We start from the raw sequence: 13977 nt of genomic DNA, 5'->3' as shown, positions 1-13977 counted from the left end.
TGTGTGTGTGTGTGTGTGTGTGTGTGTGTGTGTGTGTGTGTGTGCATGCGCCCGCAAGTGGTGTTGGGTCTTGTTCCAGAGAAATAATAGACTAAAAATGAGAAAGAGAAGATAAAAGAGCAAGACAAAGGTCGTCAAATTTGTGTGTAAAAACTTGTTTTGTTGTATCTCCTCTAAATGTAACCTTCAATCAAATTATTCTCTTAGCTCTTTCATCTTTTACAACAACCCAGGGAAGAAAATGTAATTATTTTGTTCCACTAGCTCAGTTAAGTTGAATGAAATAAGTATTTTGGGCGCAAGAACACATTCAATTTCTATTTATATGTCTTTTTGATCATCATACGATTTTCATTACAATAAACAGACTATGACAACTGTGTGTGCTTGTAGTACTCACGTAATCAATGACGCACTCAGACTGCCTATTAAAGTGCATCACACAAACATCCACGCTAGAGAGGAAAATTACAAATAAATTGCTTCTCACCTACAAATGGGAATATAAAAAGAGTATGGCAACTTTAATGGTGACAGCAATGTGCTTCGCTCTGGTTGTGTGAAGCAACAAAGGTATAATTAACCACGGGGATTTAGCACCTCTTGACTTGACTAGCTGAATGTGCTCTTTATGGTAATTAGATCTGCTTGATTTTTATAGTTTACCAAAAACAAAAACCCTATTAAGCACCTTGAGAATTGCTGTTTATCCAAGAAGTTTGCTTTATTGTGAGGAGATTGTCATTGCCTTAAAAATGTTGTCTCTGCATTTGGTCTCGATAGCCTGTCTCGACTCAAACCATGTTTTTTAGCTGCTAAAACACGTTGACATGTTGAAGAAAAGCATTAAAATTAAGAACTGATAATAACAGGGCGGGTAGCTTTAGAGCACTTGAGTTAACAGTGGATATGTCATGTCCAAAAGTTCTGTGTCATATTTTAATGGATTTCTCTAGCAACAGAAAATCTGAAAAGGTTTCTGCAGTTTGCAGAAATGCCGAAATGCACACTAGCCAAATATATCAAGTTTCCTTCTAAAAAAAAAAAAAAAAGGAAAATATTTTTGACTGTGAATCATGTCCAGAGATATCTAGTCTCTTCACCTTGTACACTTGCAGTTTCCTCTCCCTCTCACACAAACACATTTTACACCAACTTTTGAAGCCTGCTGTTGGTAAAATTGAAAAACGCAAAAATAGTTTAAAACGAAAGAGAATTGAAAGATATTAAAACTGCAACTTAGGCAGACCAAAAGTGTTATTTTTAAAAACGTAAAAGGCCCCAAGAGGATAGGACTTTAAGTATGAATTTCAAAGACACTTGCTGCAATAAACTAACCAACATCTGTTCTGGGAACCTACAAAAGTCCTGGTCAAAAAAATCCTTATGTAAAACAGAACACTCATCATTTCGCATAGCTGATGCTGATATTTTCTCTTAGTCCAATTGCACTTCCACATATGGATGGCCAGTTTTGCACCATTTATATTTCCAGGTTACTGTAAGTCTGATGATTACTGTCACATACTATGTACTATGTGTAAGTGCACAATGCAACATATTCGCACCCATGTTGACAACTTTGATTACCCTTAATCTGTTTTGTATTTTATGGATGTTGTGATGATTCTCATTAGAGAAACATTTTTAAAAATGTGTACCTGCATGCACTGTTATGTTATTTAGACAATAAAACATAACGATTGAAATTATAAAAAAAACCATGAATTTTAATGTCAGTTTTTAGACACTTGCAAAAATACGTTTTCTCAATATCTTTTCAATTTCAGCACAGGCATTTGTTTCATCCCTCTTTGGCAGTTTTAAGCTATGTTTAAACATCTTACTGTGGACATGCTCTCTGCCAGCTGGCGTTTCTACTGTACTGACCCAAACTGTTTAGCCAAGAAAGACCAGCGCCTTGTGTAACATTTCTATTAAACTGTGACTGAACTCTGCGTTTTATGCCTTATAGAGAACAGAACAGCACTAATAAAGTGTTGAAATACCCAGATGACTTTAACAGGATAATTGGAGAAGTGTCAGTTTAAGTCAATATCTATAACATTGTAGAGCTAAAGATGATGGCATAGCTGACACATGGCAAAGAAAGGCTTGCCCCATCTTACTGCTTCACATCAGAAATCTTAAAATAGATTTGAAACTTTTAACTCTATTCTCTGAGTTTATGATGTAGAATGTGCACCCAGGCCTGGCCCTATCATCATGGACAAAATCATACCACAAGGCTCGGTTTTTTCCATCTGAAAGAGCAATAATAGCAATAATTATACTGTCAAACAGCAAAGTTTAGGGTACAACATGTCAGTCATGCTCTCTGAAGCTTTTAGAAACACACAAACCTACTCATTGTGTACACACACTTGCAATTTTCAGTGCAGGTCTTCTGCTGATAACCAATAATATTCTAGAGGCAGGCACCCTGGCATTGACAAAGGACTTGAGATATGTGAAGTAAAATTAAAAACAAACATTTACACTGCCCTCTCAGGCGACGGGTCTTATGTCCTTTTACTAATCTCAAGTCACTTTTCTTTTTCGATTTTTGTGTACCGTATTTTCCGGACTACAGAGCGCACCTTACCATAAGCTGCAAGCACCTACAAAGTTTTTTTTTTTGTGTTTGTTTGTTTGTTTTTTTTAAACTGGAAACAGAGATATATATAAGCCTCACCGAGCTACAAGCCGCTGGTATCTCCGCAGCTCTCGGTTTTTCACAATAAATCTGCTATTAAGGGCGTCTCCAACACCGAACCATGGATTCCTTCATGCCGAGCTTACAAGCAGCGGATATCGATAGCCCTCAACTTAAGAGCAGCATATGAACTTCTTCTGTTGTTTCCATGATGAGGTGGTATGAGTTTGAAGTAATTTCTTGTGCCTGCTGCTAGCATGTGCTTGTTCTAAATTAAAATTAGCACTCTCGTCTTTGATTTCCAATTTTAACTTCCAATGACTCACTTCCTGCTAAAGCACCCCCTGGTGGTGGAAGAAAAATCTACAGACATGCCGCACCGGGCTAAAGCGTGGGGGGAAAAAAGTAGCGGCTTATTGTCCAAATAATACGGTATATGTTGGCTATAAGTTTTTTCTATACACTTGACTGTTTTAGTCATATATATACTGTATGTATGAGTGTGAAATACCCAATTTTGTTTTTAAAAATCCTTCACTTTACAAACACAGGAGATGAACTTTTCTAATCAATGCCACTACTAAGATTTTCGAGCTGTTTCAATGCAGAGTCTTTGGAAAACCTTACTATCATCATAATTGTCTTGCAGGTAAGCGCTGAGACAAATAATTACTGCCAGCCTGTAATTATGATTCTCACAGGCAACCTCTTTTTAAACCAAAGGCTTCTCTGTGTCTTTGTCCCCATTTCTCTCTGCACTCGTATTAAAGCTGAAGCTCTTCATGAGCTGAATGCAGTGTCACACTTCTGAACCATTTTCCCCTCTGTCCTTGCATTTTACTGAATACATTGCCATCTCCCCACTGGTCTCTGTGTAAATGAGGTGAAGAACACAGCAAAAAGGGGTGTGCATGAAAATAAAGTAAGAGGACAGGAAAAAAGAGCAGCAAGCAAACCAAAGAAAAGCTCAGAGGTTATTTTTAGGGAGAAAGAAAAAAAAAACACAGAGCACAAAGAAAACTCGTCATACCTCAACATTCAAATCAAAGTATGCATTAGTAGAAGTGCAACATGTCATTGCTCCTTTGTATCATCAAGCGACATAACAGAAAAACAGTATGCATTAGCAGTTAAATAACACATTGATCTCAGTCTGCTGTGAATTGAGATCCCACGCTATCTTTCCACCACCTGCACTAGTTTTGCAACAGGAACAAAAAGGATAAAAATAAATAGATTTCTGTCACCCATCTTTAAGCAGACAAACCCATACAGGTTTAAAGCTTCCAAATTGTTTTATGGCACTCAGTTTTGCATCTAAAACGGGCAGTAAATAGTTAACTTTGCCAAAGGAATAAAATTTTGATTCAACAGTGTGCATTTTTATGCATTTTTGCATTGGGAAGTGACAGATTAAAACTGGCTCAAAAGTGATAAAAAAAAAAAACTAAAGAACTAAAGGCCAGACATTTCAACCAGCAATATTTAACAGATTTTATTTTACCTCTAAGAACTATTTTTAAATAATCATGAGAAAGACAGAGTTTTATATATATGTTGTTTTTTTATCCTTTACAGTTATCATCCTTTAAAGTTAAATGTGTTTTATTATTATATTTTTTATTTATATGTACCTTTTTCTGAAAACACTTTTAGTCGAATATGTTTTTAGCTTGGCGTTATTCTGAAATTTCAGGAGCTTTAGTTATTAATGTATTTGTTCTTGTTTATTTAATTCTTTGCTCCTAATGCTAATAATGCAAGAGAGGCAAAAAAAAACAACCTTGGTACGACATGACAAGTTGTGATTTAAATTATATTAAGTCCAGTGCAGAATAATTCAGTTAAATTTTGATTGATCTCAAAATGTCCAAAATTTTGAAATTCCCACAGGAAAAGTCTTAACAGCCTTTAGGTATCAGCTTCAATGCCATTAACAACCTGATGTTTATTATTTTTTACACTCCTTACTCTACGTTTAACCTTGCGGGCAGCCACAGTCCACTGAGTGAACTTGCGAAAAGAAAAACAACAAAAGATCCACAACCTAATATCATGTAGTTCTGATGTTTCACACTGTTGGCTCAAAACTGCAGCTCTGACAGAACTCTGACCACAGCTGCATCGTTTCTCTCTTTTTTATTGCTGTCCGTTCTTCTGAAAGACAAGCTGCTAGCAGGTCTGCTAAATCATGGTCCAAAACTTAAAGCATTTGTTCCTGGCGCTAGTCATAATTATGCTCCTCTGTACTAAATAGCTCTCTGATAGCAGACGCCATGTCCACAGTCCAAGCTCCAAACTATGTTGTTTGGAGTTTGCCTGAAGTAATCAGTGGCCAATGAGGGAATGTGGTCAACTGTCAACCAAATCACTTTGGTGCCATACCTGGCTCAGTGAGGCTAGTATTACTGCAGAAGCAGGCAAAAAAATCTGAGAACCGCCAGGCAGAGCCTTACTGGATCTGCTAATGGAAAATGAATCTGGCCAGGGTGAACCGGGTCCATACCGGTTAGAGGCGCTCTAGTGGGAAAGCGCCTCTAGAGCGCAATGTGTCTGTAAGTTTTGGAGCTGAGGACTTGTCTCTGCTAGACAGGCTCAACATCCACCGCTTTATACGTACTTTAGAAGAACACAGCCGGTGCCACTAGGGGGCGCAGTCCAAAAAACCTGGATATTGCTCCGCCTGCGAGGAGTGCTCTCTGTCACTGCAGGGGGGCAATTGGTCATGAACTGTGTTTCTTCCTCGTCAATTATCTGCAACACAACCAAACGCAAATAAATCAGCGATAAACACAAATACATTCAGACAAGAATTCAACAACGTCACGTCAGTGGATTTAGCCACTGGTCAGACAAAAACCCTTCTGACAAAAGCATTTGCTGCAGGAAAGGGAACAAAATATGGCAATCTGATCAAATAAAATTCTAAAATATTGGGAATTTTTGTTTAGTATAGCATATCTCAGCAACAGGCCAAGTGAGTGTTTTAACGGATTAAAAATAAAATAAAGTTACAAAGAAGAAAACATCACTGCCATGGCAAAATAAAGGAAAGCCTTGAAAAGTTGAAGAACAGACTGCAAAATATAATGTTCAAGTTATTAATAAACAATGACAACTGAACAAATGTATTTGAAGGAATTCATTTTTCAGCATTTTTGCAGTTTTCAAGAAGTTTGTTCCAAATCAGAGTAGGCCCGAACCAGAGGAATTGAGTGGTCTGGAAGGTTGCTACAGCAAAAGACCTTTACTGTGTTATGAACCCTAGGTGTAAATTCAAACTGGATGACTCCCTTCATCTCACCTGGTCAGACAATCATCTTCTCATGTACCTCCTTCACAGACTATTGAGGAGATGAGAAGGGTTAGGCCGACTTTGTACTTGTCATATGTCAGACAATATTTCACATATTTTCTGTCTTACTGTCATAAACATGGAAGGCCAACATACGTTTTAGTTTGAGTCTTGTCAGAAATGAGAGAGTCTCAACTGGTCAGACTTGAGTTTTCACCAGATTCTTCTAGTGTTTCATTAATGTAATATCATGGAAAATCTTGTGTTTTCAACACTACTCAGATTTAGCCATCCTGTTTACCTCTCATTTTAAGTCTCCATCTGTTGAACATTTGAGAATCTTCCCTTTATAAAGCTTTATAGTCATCAGCTGACACTTTTACTATTGCTAATGGTCAAAGTGGATTACCCCTTACATCCCTAAACTGTGTTGCCTACTCTACATATACTGACATCCTTTCATCAAAGCTATCCTTTCATCAAAGCTAGCACAAAGGTGGTCAAAATGCAAAATGTTGTGCTATGGCAGCTGCTCTTTGTGATCAGAATACTTTCTCCGCCTTTACTCCCCATGTGTATTAATTATGCTGCTGTGCTCTTGACCCTGTGCTGATTCATTGATTGACCCTGAACTGAGTAATTTCACAGATACTAGCAATTAGATACCTGAAAACCCACAAAAGATGTGCAGTGATCTACTCATTACAATGTGACCATCATCTATGACATCAATACCACTCCCTTTTGGAGTACCTTTGCATAATTTTCAGAAACAGATGCCAATGCTACAGGCAGACTTTAGCGATAGCAAATGAAAACCTCTATCCTTGTATAAGTCAGTTGAGAGTATACATGAAAGGTCATGTCAAATCTCTCAATGGCTGCATGCTGTCCAGTTTACACTGCATTGCCATAGGCTATGAATTTACATTATGGTTTGTACTTAATGCAAGACATGAAAATTAAACAATTCTCTTTCTTTTCAGAGCACATCATTAAACATGAAAAACTGTTACATACTATATTTATTGAGAGCAATGTTTACCTTGCAATCAAGGCAGACATACATTAATGTAAAAAAAACATTGTAAAAATAGATTAATTTGGCTAATACTTTCTAGAAAGCGCTTTTCTATTAAAAGCATGTGGTTGTAATGGATCCATATTTTCCTAATATCCACTCATTCCTTATGTATTGAACAATATTGAGTTTGAGGCTTTTCTTCCACCCTGAGTTGGAGAACTTGCAAGATTATTAGGTAAACTTTTCACTAAAACTATAAAGTAGTGGTATTTACTAGAATAATTGTTAGTTTTGATTTTGGTGCCTATTAGAACTTCACACTTACAAATCCTCTTAGTTTGAAATTATTCCTGGCTGAACAAGAAAAATGGAGCCCATGCTTTTAAAAGTTAAACCAAGATGGCCATGAAAAAAATTAGGAGAGAGTCAATGTAGTCACTGATATGGCAGGTTTTTACTGACAAGTTGTTGGAACCAAATATACCATGAATGACATGGTAAAAAAATAAATAAAAAATGACAAAGGTGAGATACGGCAAAGGGGCAAAATGAAATGCACCTTCAGCAGAAGCGGTGTTTAACAAGCACGACCGTTAATGAACCAAGAACACACAGACGAGACTAAAATCTTGTTAAATTTGATGTAAAGCATATAAATGGATTGAACAGACCATGTTTTCTATGCTAAATGATCTTATCCTTCACAGTTTAAAATCTACATAGTGTTCACCCCTATCGTTACCTCAGTCTTAAATCATTCACTTTTTACATTGTTCAGCCCCTGGATAGTGAGGTATTTCAAGTCCAGCCAACACATATACCATCAGTTTTATCTTCTAAGTAAAATATAAAAGAGATATCTGAAAGGTTTTCAAGCCAGATGCTTGAAAACCTCTTCAAAGTGCTTCTGTTGCTGCAGATGGCCAAGAACTCCATCTAAGCCACTCCAGGATGAATGAGCTCCTCACCATATACCAATCTTTGAGCCCAGGAACCATTTTTGAAAACTTTACTTTTAGTCATCGCATGAGCAACTCCATGAGGTCACTCAGTACAGTTTGTAGTCGTAGTACCATTAGATTAGATTGGCATCAGCTTTCCTTACCAGGTCAAAAGAGTGCATCATCTAAAATTGGATCACCAAAAGGGTTTCCATGATCCCCTGGAAAAATAGATTTTTTATCTATTTTTCATGACAGAAAACAGCCAAGACAAAAACATCTGCACACAAGGCAGACAAGCTTCATAATACATGATGGCGTCTCTTCTGTGGCAACCGCTTTATGTGTTGAATTTCTTGCTGATTTTAACTGCACACAAAACTAGATAAGCTGTGCCGGCGAGCTAATATTCACTCCCCAGAAACCAAATATGTGTCTGATAGGAAGAGACATCAGGGGAAGTAAAGATGAGGAACTTTCTCACTCCATAAAGCTGTCAGCGGAGAATTTCCTTTGTCATGCCATGTTATGAACGAGTTCCCTTCAAAAGTTGGTGGGTGTGTGTGTCTGTGTGTGTTAGGAGAAGTCAAAGGAAGAGTAAGTCAAGCAGGCCGTGAGCTGTGTGAGTGTGTGTGTCCATGCATGTCCTGTGTATTTAGCCTGTCTGGGTCTAACAGATTACACCCCCACTTCTGTGTATGTTCCCATGGTTTCAAAGAGGCATCCTCAACCAGTCTGGTAGAGCCACAACATATGTTAAAACCAGCAGAGTCTTACGGCAATGAATTGAACACCATGTTCACAAAGAGCCAACTAATTTGCTGTAAAATGGCCCATGGCTTTATTCTGTTTTAGAATCTTCTTAGTTTTCCTGTAGCTGCTGGTCAAGCCCTAGCAAAACCTACCAAAACCAATACGAAAAACCAAATATGGTGAAGCAAAAAGCAGACTTTCAACCCAACAGGCAAATCTACTAAATCCAGATCATGTTGATAATGTCATCCCTTTATGCAGTCACAAAAACAATTTTCCTTTTCTTGTCCAATTTCGTCAGCCTGCTGAGGAGTAATGTCTCACCAGACAACGCCAACATTCCCTGCTGCTTTACAGTCTTGCCAAAAACCACACAGACACACACAGTGGCAGCTGACCTCCCCAGAGAGCTCAATAAAAGTGCTTTTCATCAAGTCAGGAGCTGTTCAGAGATGGCTGGGATCGGGCACACCAGCAGATTTCAAATGAGCTGTATGTTAAATAAACCTTGACGTCTTCTGTTGTAGCATCTCTCTTCGTTCCTTTCTTTCCACAACTAAGCCCCAGTCAACTCAACTTATTTTGAAAATAATGAATTTGTGTGCTTTTTTTTTTTTTTTGCTTGCATGGAATAAAGGACATCAAACATGGAAGACTGATTGGCCAGCTGATGATAGAGAGATAGTTGTTTTTTGAAGCTCTGTCCTGTATTGACAGAAAGAAAAAAACAGACAGATTACTTTGAAAGAGGGCCGTAGCTTCTAAAATCCTGGCAGGAGTATAATCAAAAGCAGGTCCCAGCACTCTCTTTTTATACTTGCATCTAAAAAAGCTTTGGTCACACATCTGCTTATTTCATCTCACCTTCTCGACACTCCACACTCAAACATGTGTGCAGCAGTATGACTGATTTCAGCAGAGAAATATTCTAATTTTTAACCTGATGTTTCTGATCACACGCCGACATAAGGTTAAGAAGACGTACACTGGAAACCGCCACCGCATATAAACAGCGCGAAATCTGTTGCAAATAAAAATAATAGCAAGATGTTCCAACGTTAGCACTGAATAATGAGAGATGATGCGTACATAATACGACAAAAATAAAATACTCCTCTCCTTTAAGTCAAAGTTCACAGATGCCACAGCACAGCAGTGAGTTTAACTGCAGCCACTGGGGGACTGCTGTGCAAATTTCCACATGAATTATACTGCAGGTTCCTTTTAAAAGGATAGCAGCTCAAAATGCCAAAGCCCCACAAGCTTCAACGTGGGATTTCTAACATTTCTCCACCGATAAAAACAATCGGTTTTTATCAGTTTAAAAACTGATTTATCTGCGCGATAACAAAATCTCAGCTCCCATTGCAATGCCAACAACATTACAACCACAAATGCATTCTTTGCTAGTGCACTGTATATGTTTTTAAGTGCAATATATTCAGACCTAGGAATTCAACAATATAATAACAATAAGCTAACTGTATGGACTTTCACAACATTATTTCATATACTGTGATTTAAGTGGCTGAGATGCTGAAACTTACAGCAGTGGTTAATCACAACCAGTACCATAATTACAATATTAATCAATAACATTTTTCTGATATTTTACAGCCCTAAAAAAATAAATTATAGTTCTATGTAGAGGTATACTAGATTGTAAATTAGATTTTTTTTTCTCTGTGTTTAGTAATTCTGCCACTTTCAGAATGATGCAACCCAAAATACCAACTCAGTTCTCATCAAATCCTTGAAAATAACATCTTTATATGAATTTTTCTGAGTAACTAATGAAGAAGCTGGTATCAGGAGGTTCTGATGATTGATTTGCCAAGCACCTGACGAATGGATAGCCACTCCAAAACCTTGATCACAGCCTTCGGTGTTGCAACACTGGGTCAGTGTAATAAACTCGAGGAATAAGTCATGTTTGTTGAGCTGATCTGTCAGTTATCAAATTTTAATGTTGGAGATGAGCACTCTAGCCAAATAAGCTTGTATTTGAAATGAAATTGACCACCTTAGGAATTTTATCTCTCACATAATTATACACAGGCAGCAAGAAGATATTTTGTAGACCACACACCACATCTTGCACTGCATTATAATTACAAAAGCCCCACGCATTTGTCCATCAACACATTAGCATACCGTGGCGGCACCAGTTCTCTTCTCATTTTTTTTTCTTCTTTTTGAACTTCTGGCCTCTCTCTGATCCCTGCCTCTTCCATTTATTACTCAGGCTGAACCTGGTTTCATAAAACTCTAATTATACTGTGAACAGTTCTAATTGCACACTACACCCGATACATCATCACATATGAAAAAAAACAAAACAAAGATTTATTAGACTTTACACGTTTCAAGGCCAACAGGCCTGGAATATGAGAAGAGCAGGCTGACGGTTGGCTCTTCTCATATTCTAAATCTAGCCTGTTGCAACATGTGAGGTGGAACCATCCAGACCAAACAATTTAAAAGCGAGACAACTGAAGTCAAACACAGCGCTTGCTTTGGAGCGCAGATGAAAGATGGTGCAACTTTCAGTTCCAACATGTGGGTAGCATTTTCAGCCACTGACAGTGAATGTAATAGATCACGCATATATCTTCCACAGAATACAATATCATCCTTTAGTTGTACAATATTTTTTTTTTAAACTAGATTCTTTTTTTTTCTGAGTACAGTCTATCTATATCTCTATTTTCAGCTGATTCCATACCTGGAAATTCCCAGCATAGTCTTCATCCTTGTCTCCTTCTGCACCTTCCTTCAGGGCAATGAGGGTAAATCCTCTAAAGTAAGACGGGCTGGTTGCAGTCAGACTCACTTGATGAGAAGAAAACAAGAGTAACAGCAACCTTCAATTTACGGAGAATTAGAGTAAACTACAGTCTTGAATCCGAACAGAAACAAAGGGCTCAGTCAACAATCTATCACCTGAGACTACAGAATAATACATTTCCATTATCTGGAGATTCAGATTTATTTCATTTTGGTAAGTTAACAACATTACAAAAAAAGACTGGCAGCTATGCAAAGCCTTCATGACAAATTATTCGTGTATTTTAAATCAGGCATAAGATTCTTATCCATTTAGATGTCACTTTCAAGAAATATTTTAAGGACACTTAGTAATTTTCATAGTAGGTGGTGATTTGCATGACACATCTTTTCACAATTCAGATATTCTCAGAACTAAAAGCTACAGAAATGATCACTTATGACACGTTTTTCAGAATGACTTTAACCCAAAGGGTCACAAAAGCAGATGGCATATTGTTTGCGGTGCGCACTTTGGCTGGAGACAAAAAATAAATAAATCAACCGAAGTTGATGCAACCGTGTCCGTGTCGAGCCGACGTATTTGTGAAACGGCATCTTGTTATGCACTGGAGCTAAATCGCAAGAGAACTTGTTTCAAGTTTTGCAGACGGAGTTGTTCTTCGTACATCACCCACCTCTGTATGTGCTGCCCGGCTGGTACCGCTCAGGCTCCCCCTCAACCTGGAGTTGAAACTCGTTGTTGGTCTCCTTCCTATTGCTCTGAGCCCGTAAAACCCGACTGCAGTAGCTGTCCGCCTTCACGGCTCTGTCGAAGGGCTCCTCGGTGAACGCGAACGTATTGCAGGCGGCGGAAGAGATAAAGCAGAGCAGGAGGACAGCCCGTGGATATAGTCGGGCTGCTATCATTTTCTTAATGTTACGACTCCGAAATTAGAGAGAAGATAAAAAATAAAAATAATAATAATAAAAAAAAGATGAATGTCAGAGATAGAGTACAGGTCTGCTGTGGTTCTCACTCAAACTTGCCAGCTGGCGAAGTGGACTTGTGCGCTCTTAGCGGGGCAAATCCATCCTGGTATGAATGAGAGCGAAGAGGAGGAAGAGGAGGAGGAGGAGGAGGACTGGCTGGGATGCGCTGTGCGCTCTCTCTACATGAGCGGCACACTGAGCAGGACAGCAGGGCAAGTGGCCGAGCGTAATGAACGTTGCGTGGCTGTCTCTGAGGCCACGGACACTTACAAACCTATCGGCCAGCCGACAGGAGCGCCAAGACATCCACTGAGTTTGACTGACTCGAACGGTAATCTGTCCGTGTGTATCACTTAATCACCCTGAAGGACAGCGTGAACGCACAAAGCCACAGAAAAGAAAAGAAAAACTCCAGGCTGCTGCTCTCAGTGACTAAACAAGTCGTCATTTATTGGCTCTTCTGATCAGTCAGCAGGAGGACGGAGGTTTAAGCGAACTTTCACTTTCATTCCCACCTTATTTTACTAATGTTGACAAATGTCTCAGATGTGCACCTTAAAAGATAAAAGTTAAAGGGGCAGCATCTTTAAGAAGCTCCTTTTACAACACTGCACCGAAAGCAAGTTATCACAACAGTGCTACTCCATTTCGCAGCTTACAGCCATTCTCATGAGCGCGGAACTAAGGAGATAGTTCACAATAAGCTCAGCAGATGTGCAGTTTCACCAGATGTTTGCTGATTCCTGCTGCCACTAGTCTGATGGAGCCGTGTGGGAGAGTAGTGCTCTGAGCTACGGAAGCTCAGCTGGAGACTACAGCTCCAAGCAAGTGTTAGGTACCCCCGAATGGTTGCCTTGGGAGATCTATGCTCTCCTCAAACATGCATGAAAGAATCAAAGCAACACCCCAAGTATGTTGATGAAGGAATAACATAATAGCTTGATATAAAGCTCAACAAAGTCAGTTTTAAATTATACCCCCTCAGCTTTTGTAATGTGACAGTGTTCTACTTCTAAATAAGGAGCATTTCTTTACAGTGTAGCATCTCATCCCAGGAAAGCAGACAGAGAGGCTTCTGGAAAGATAATTTAGTCCAACAGAATTTCAAAAATGTTTGATCACCTTACTTGACATTTTGTGCAGAAATCCACAGATGAAACCCGCAAGACTTGTAATTTCCTGACATTTTCTCTTCTGCAACCAGCAAACTGACATTTTACATTTAGGTGAAAAGATGTTATAATGACTGAATGCATTAAGACGAAAGTTAATGTTGCACCCATGGCTGCTGATAATGTGAACAATGACTTTTAATGCTTTCAGTGATAATGTTTGATAAAAAAAGGAGAATATTCATGTTAGAGCTAACTTTTACCATACGGTCCAAATATTAAAATCACCTGCTTGGCTTCATTTAATCCCCTGGAGGATAGCAGTTTAAAAAACACACGTTTTAAAAAATAAATTACTTTTGAAATATTCTGTAGTTGGCTTCTATTTAGTATCCACTATTCCTTACTGCCCTTTTCACCTACTATTCTAATTTTTC

At 38.5% G+C, this 13977-nt stretch overlaps 1 protein-coding gene across 1 annotated transcript in view; it reads right to left on the bottom strand.

The window, feature by feature from the left end:
- spon1a (spondin 1a) overlaps nt 1–12704 on the bottom strand; it is a 60423-nt gene extending 47719 nt beyond the window's left edge. The window contains exons 1-3 of the mRNA XM_015037147.1: nt 12134–12704; nt 11395–11501; nt 5277–5410 (exon numbers count right to left, since the gene is read on the bottom strand). Of these exons, the coding sequence (XP_014892633.1) occupies nt 5277–5410; nt 11395–11501; nt 12134–12365 (473 nt within the window). The 5' untranslated portion in view covers nt 12366–12704. The remainder of the gene's footprint in view (nt 1–5276; nt 5411–11394; nt 11502–12133) is intronic.
- Between the last annotated feature and the right edge of the window lie 1273 nt (nt 12705–13977).

The sequence above is a fragment of the Poecilia latipinna genome, unplaced genomic scaffold, assembly GCF_001443285.1.
Source record: "Poecilia latipinna isolate Pla-1442-1.1 unplaced genomic scaffold, P_latipinna-1.0 Scaffold396, whole genome shotgun sequence".
NCBI classification, from domain to species: domain Eukaryota; kingdom Metazoa; phylum Chordata; class Actinopteri; order Cyprinodontiformes; family Poeciliidae; genus Poecilia; species Poecilia latipinna.
The sequence above is the reverse complement of the archived record's forward strand: the minus strand, read 5'-3'. Positions and strand labels throughout refer to the sequence as shown.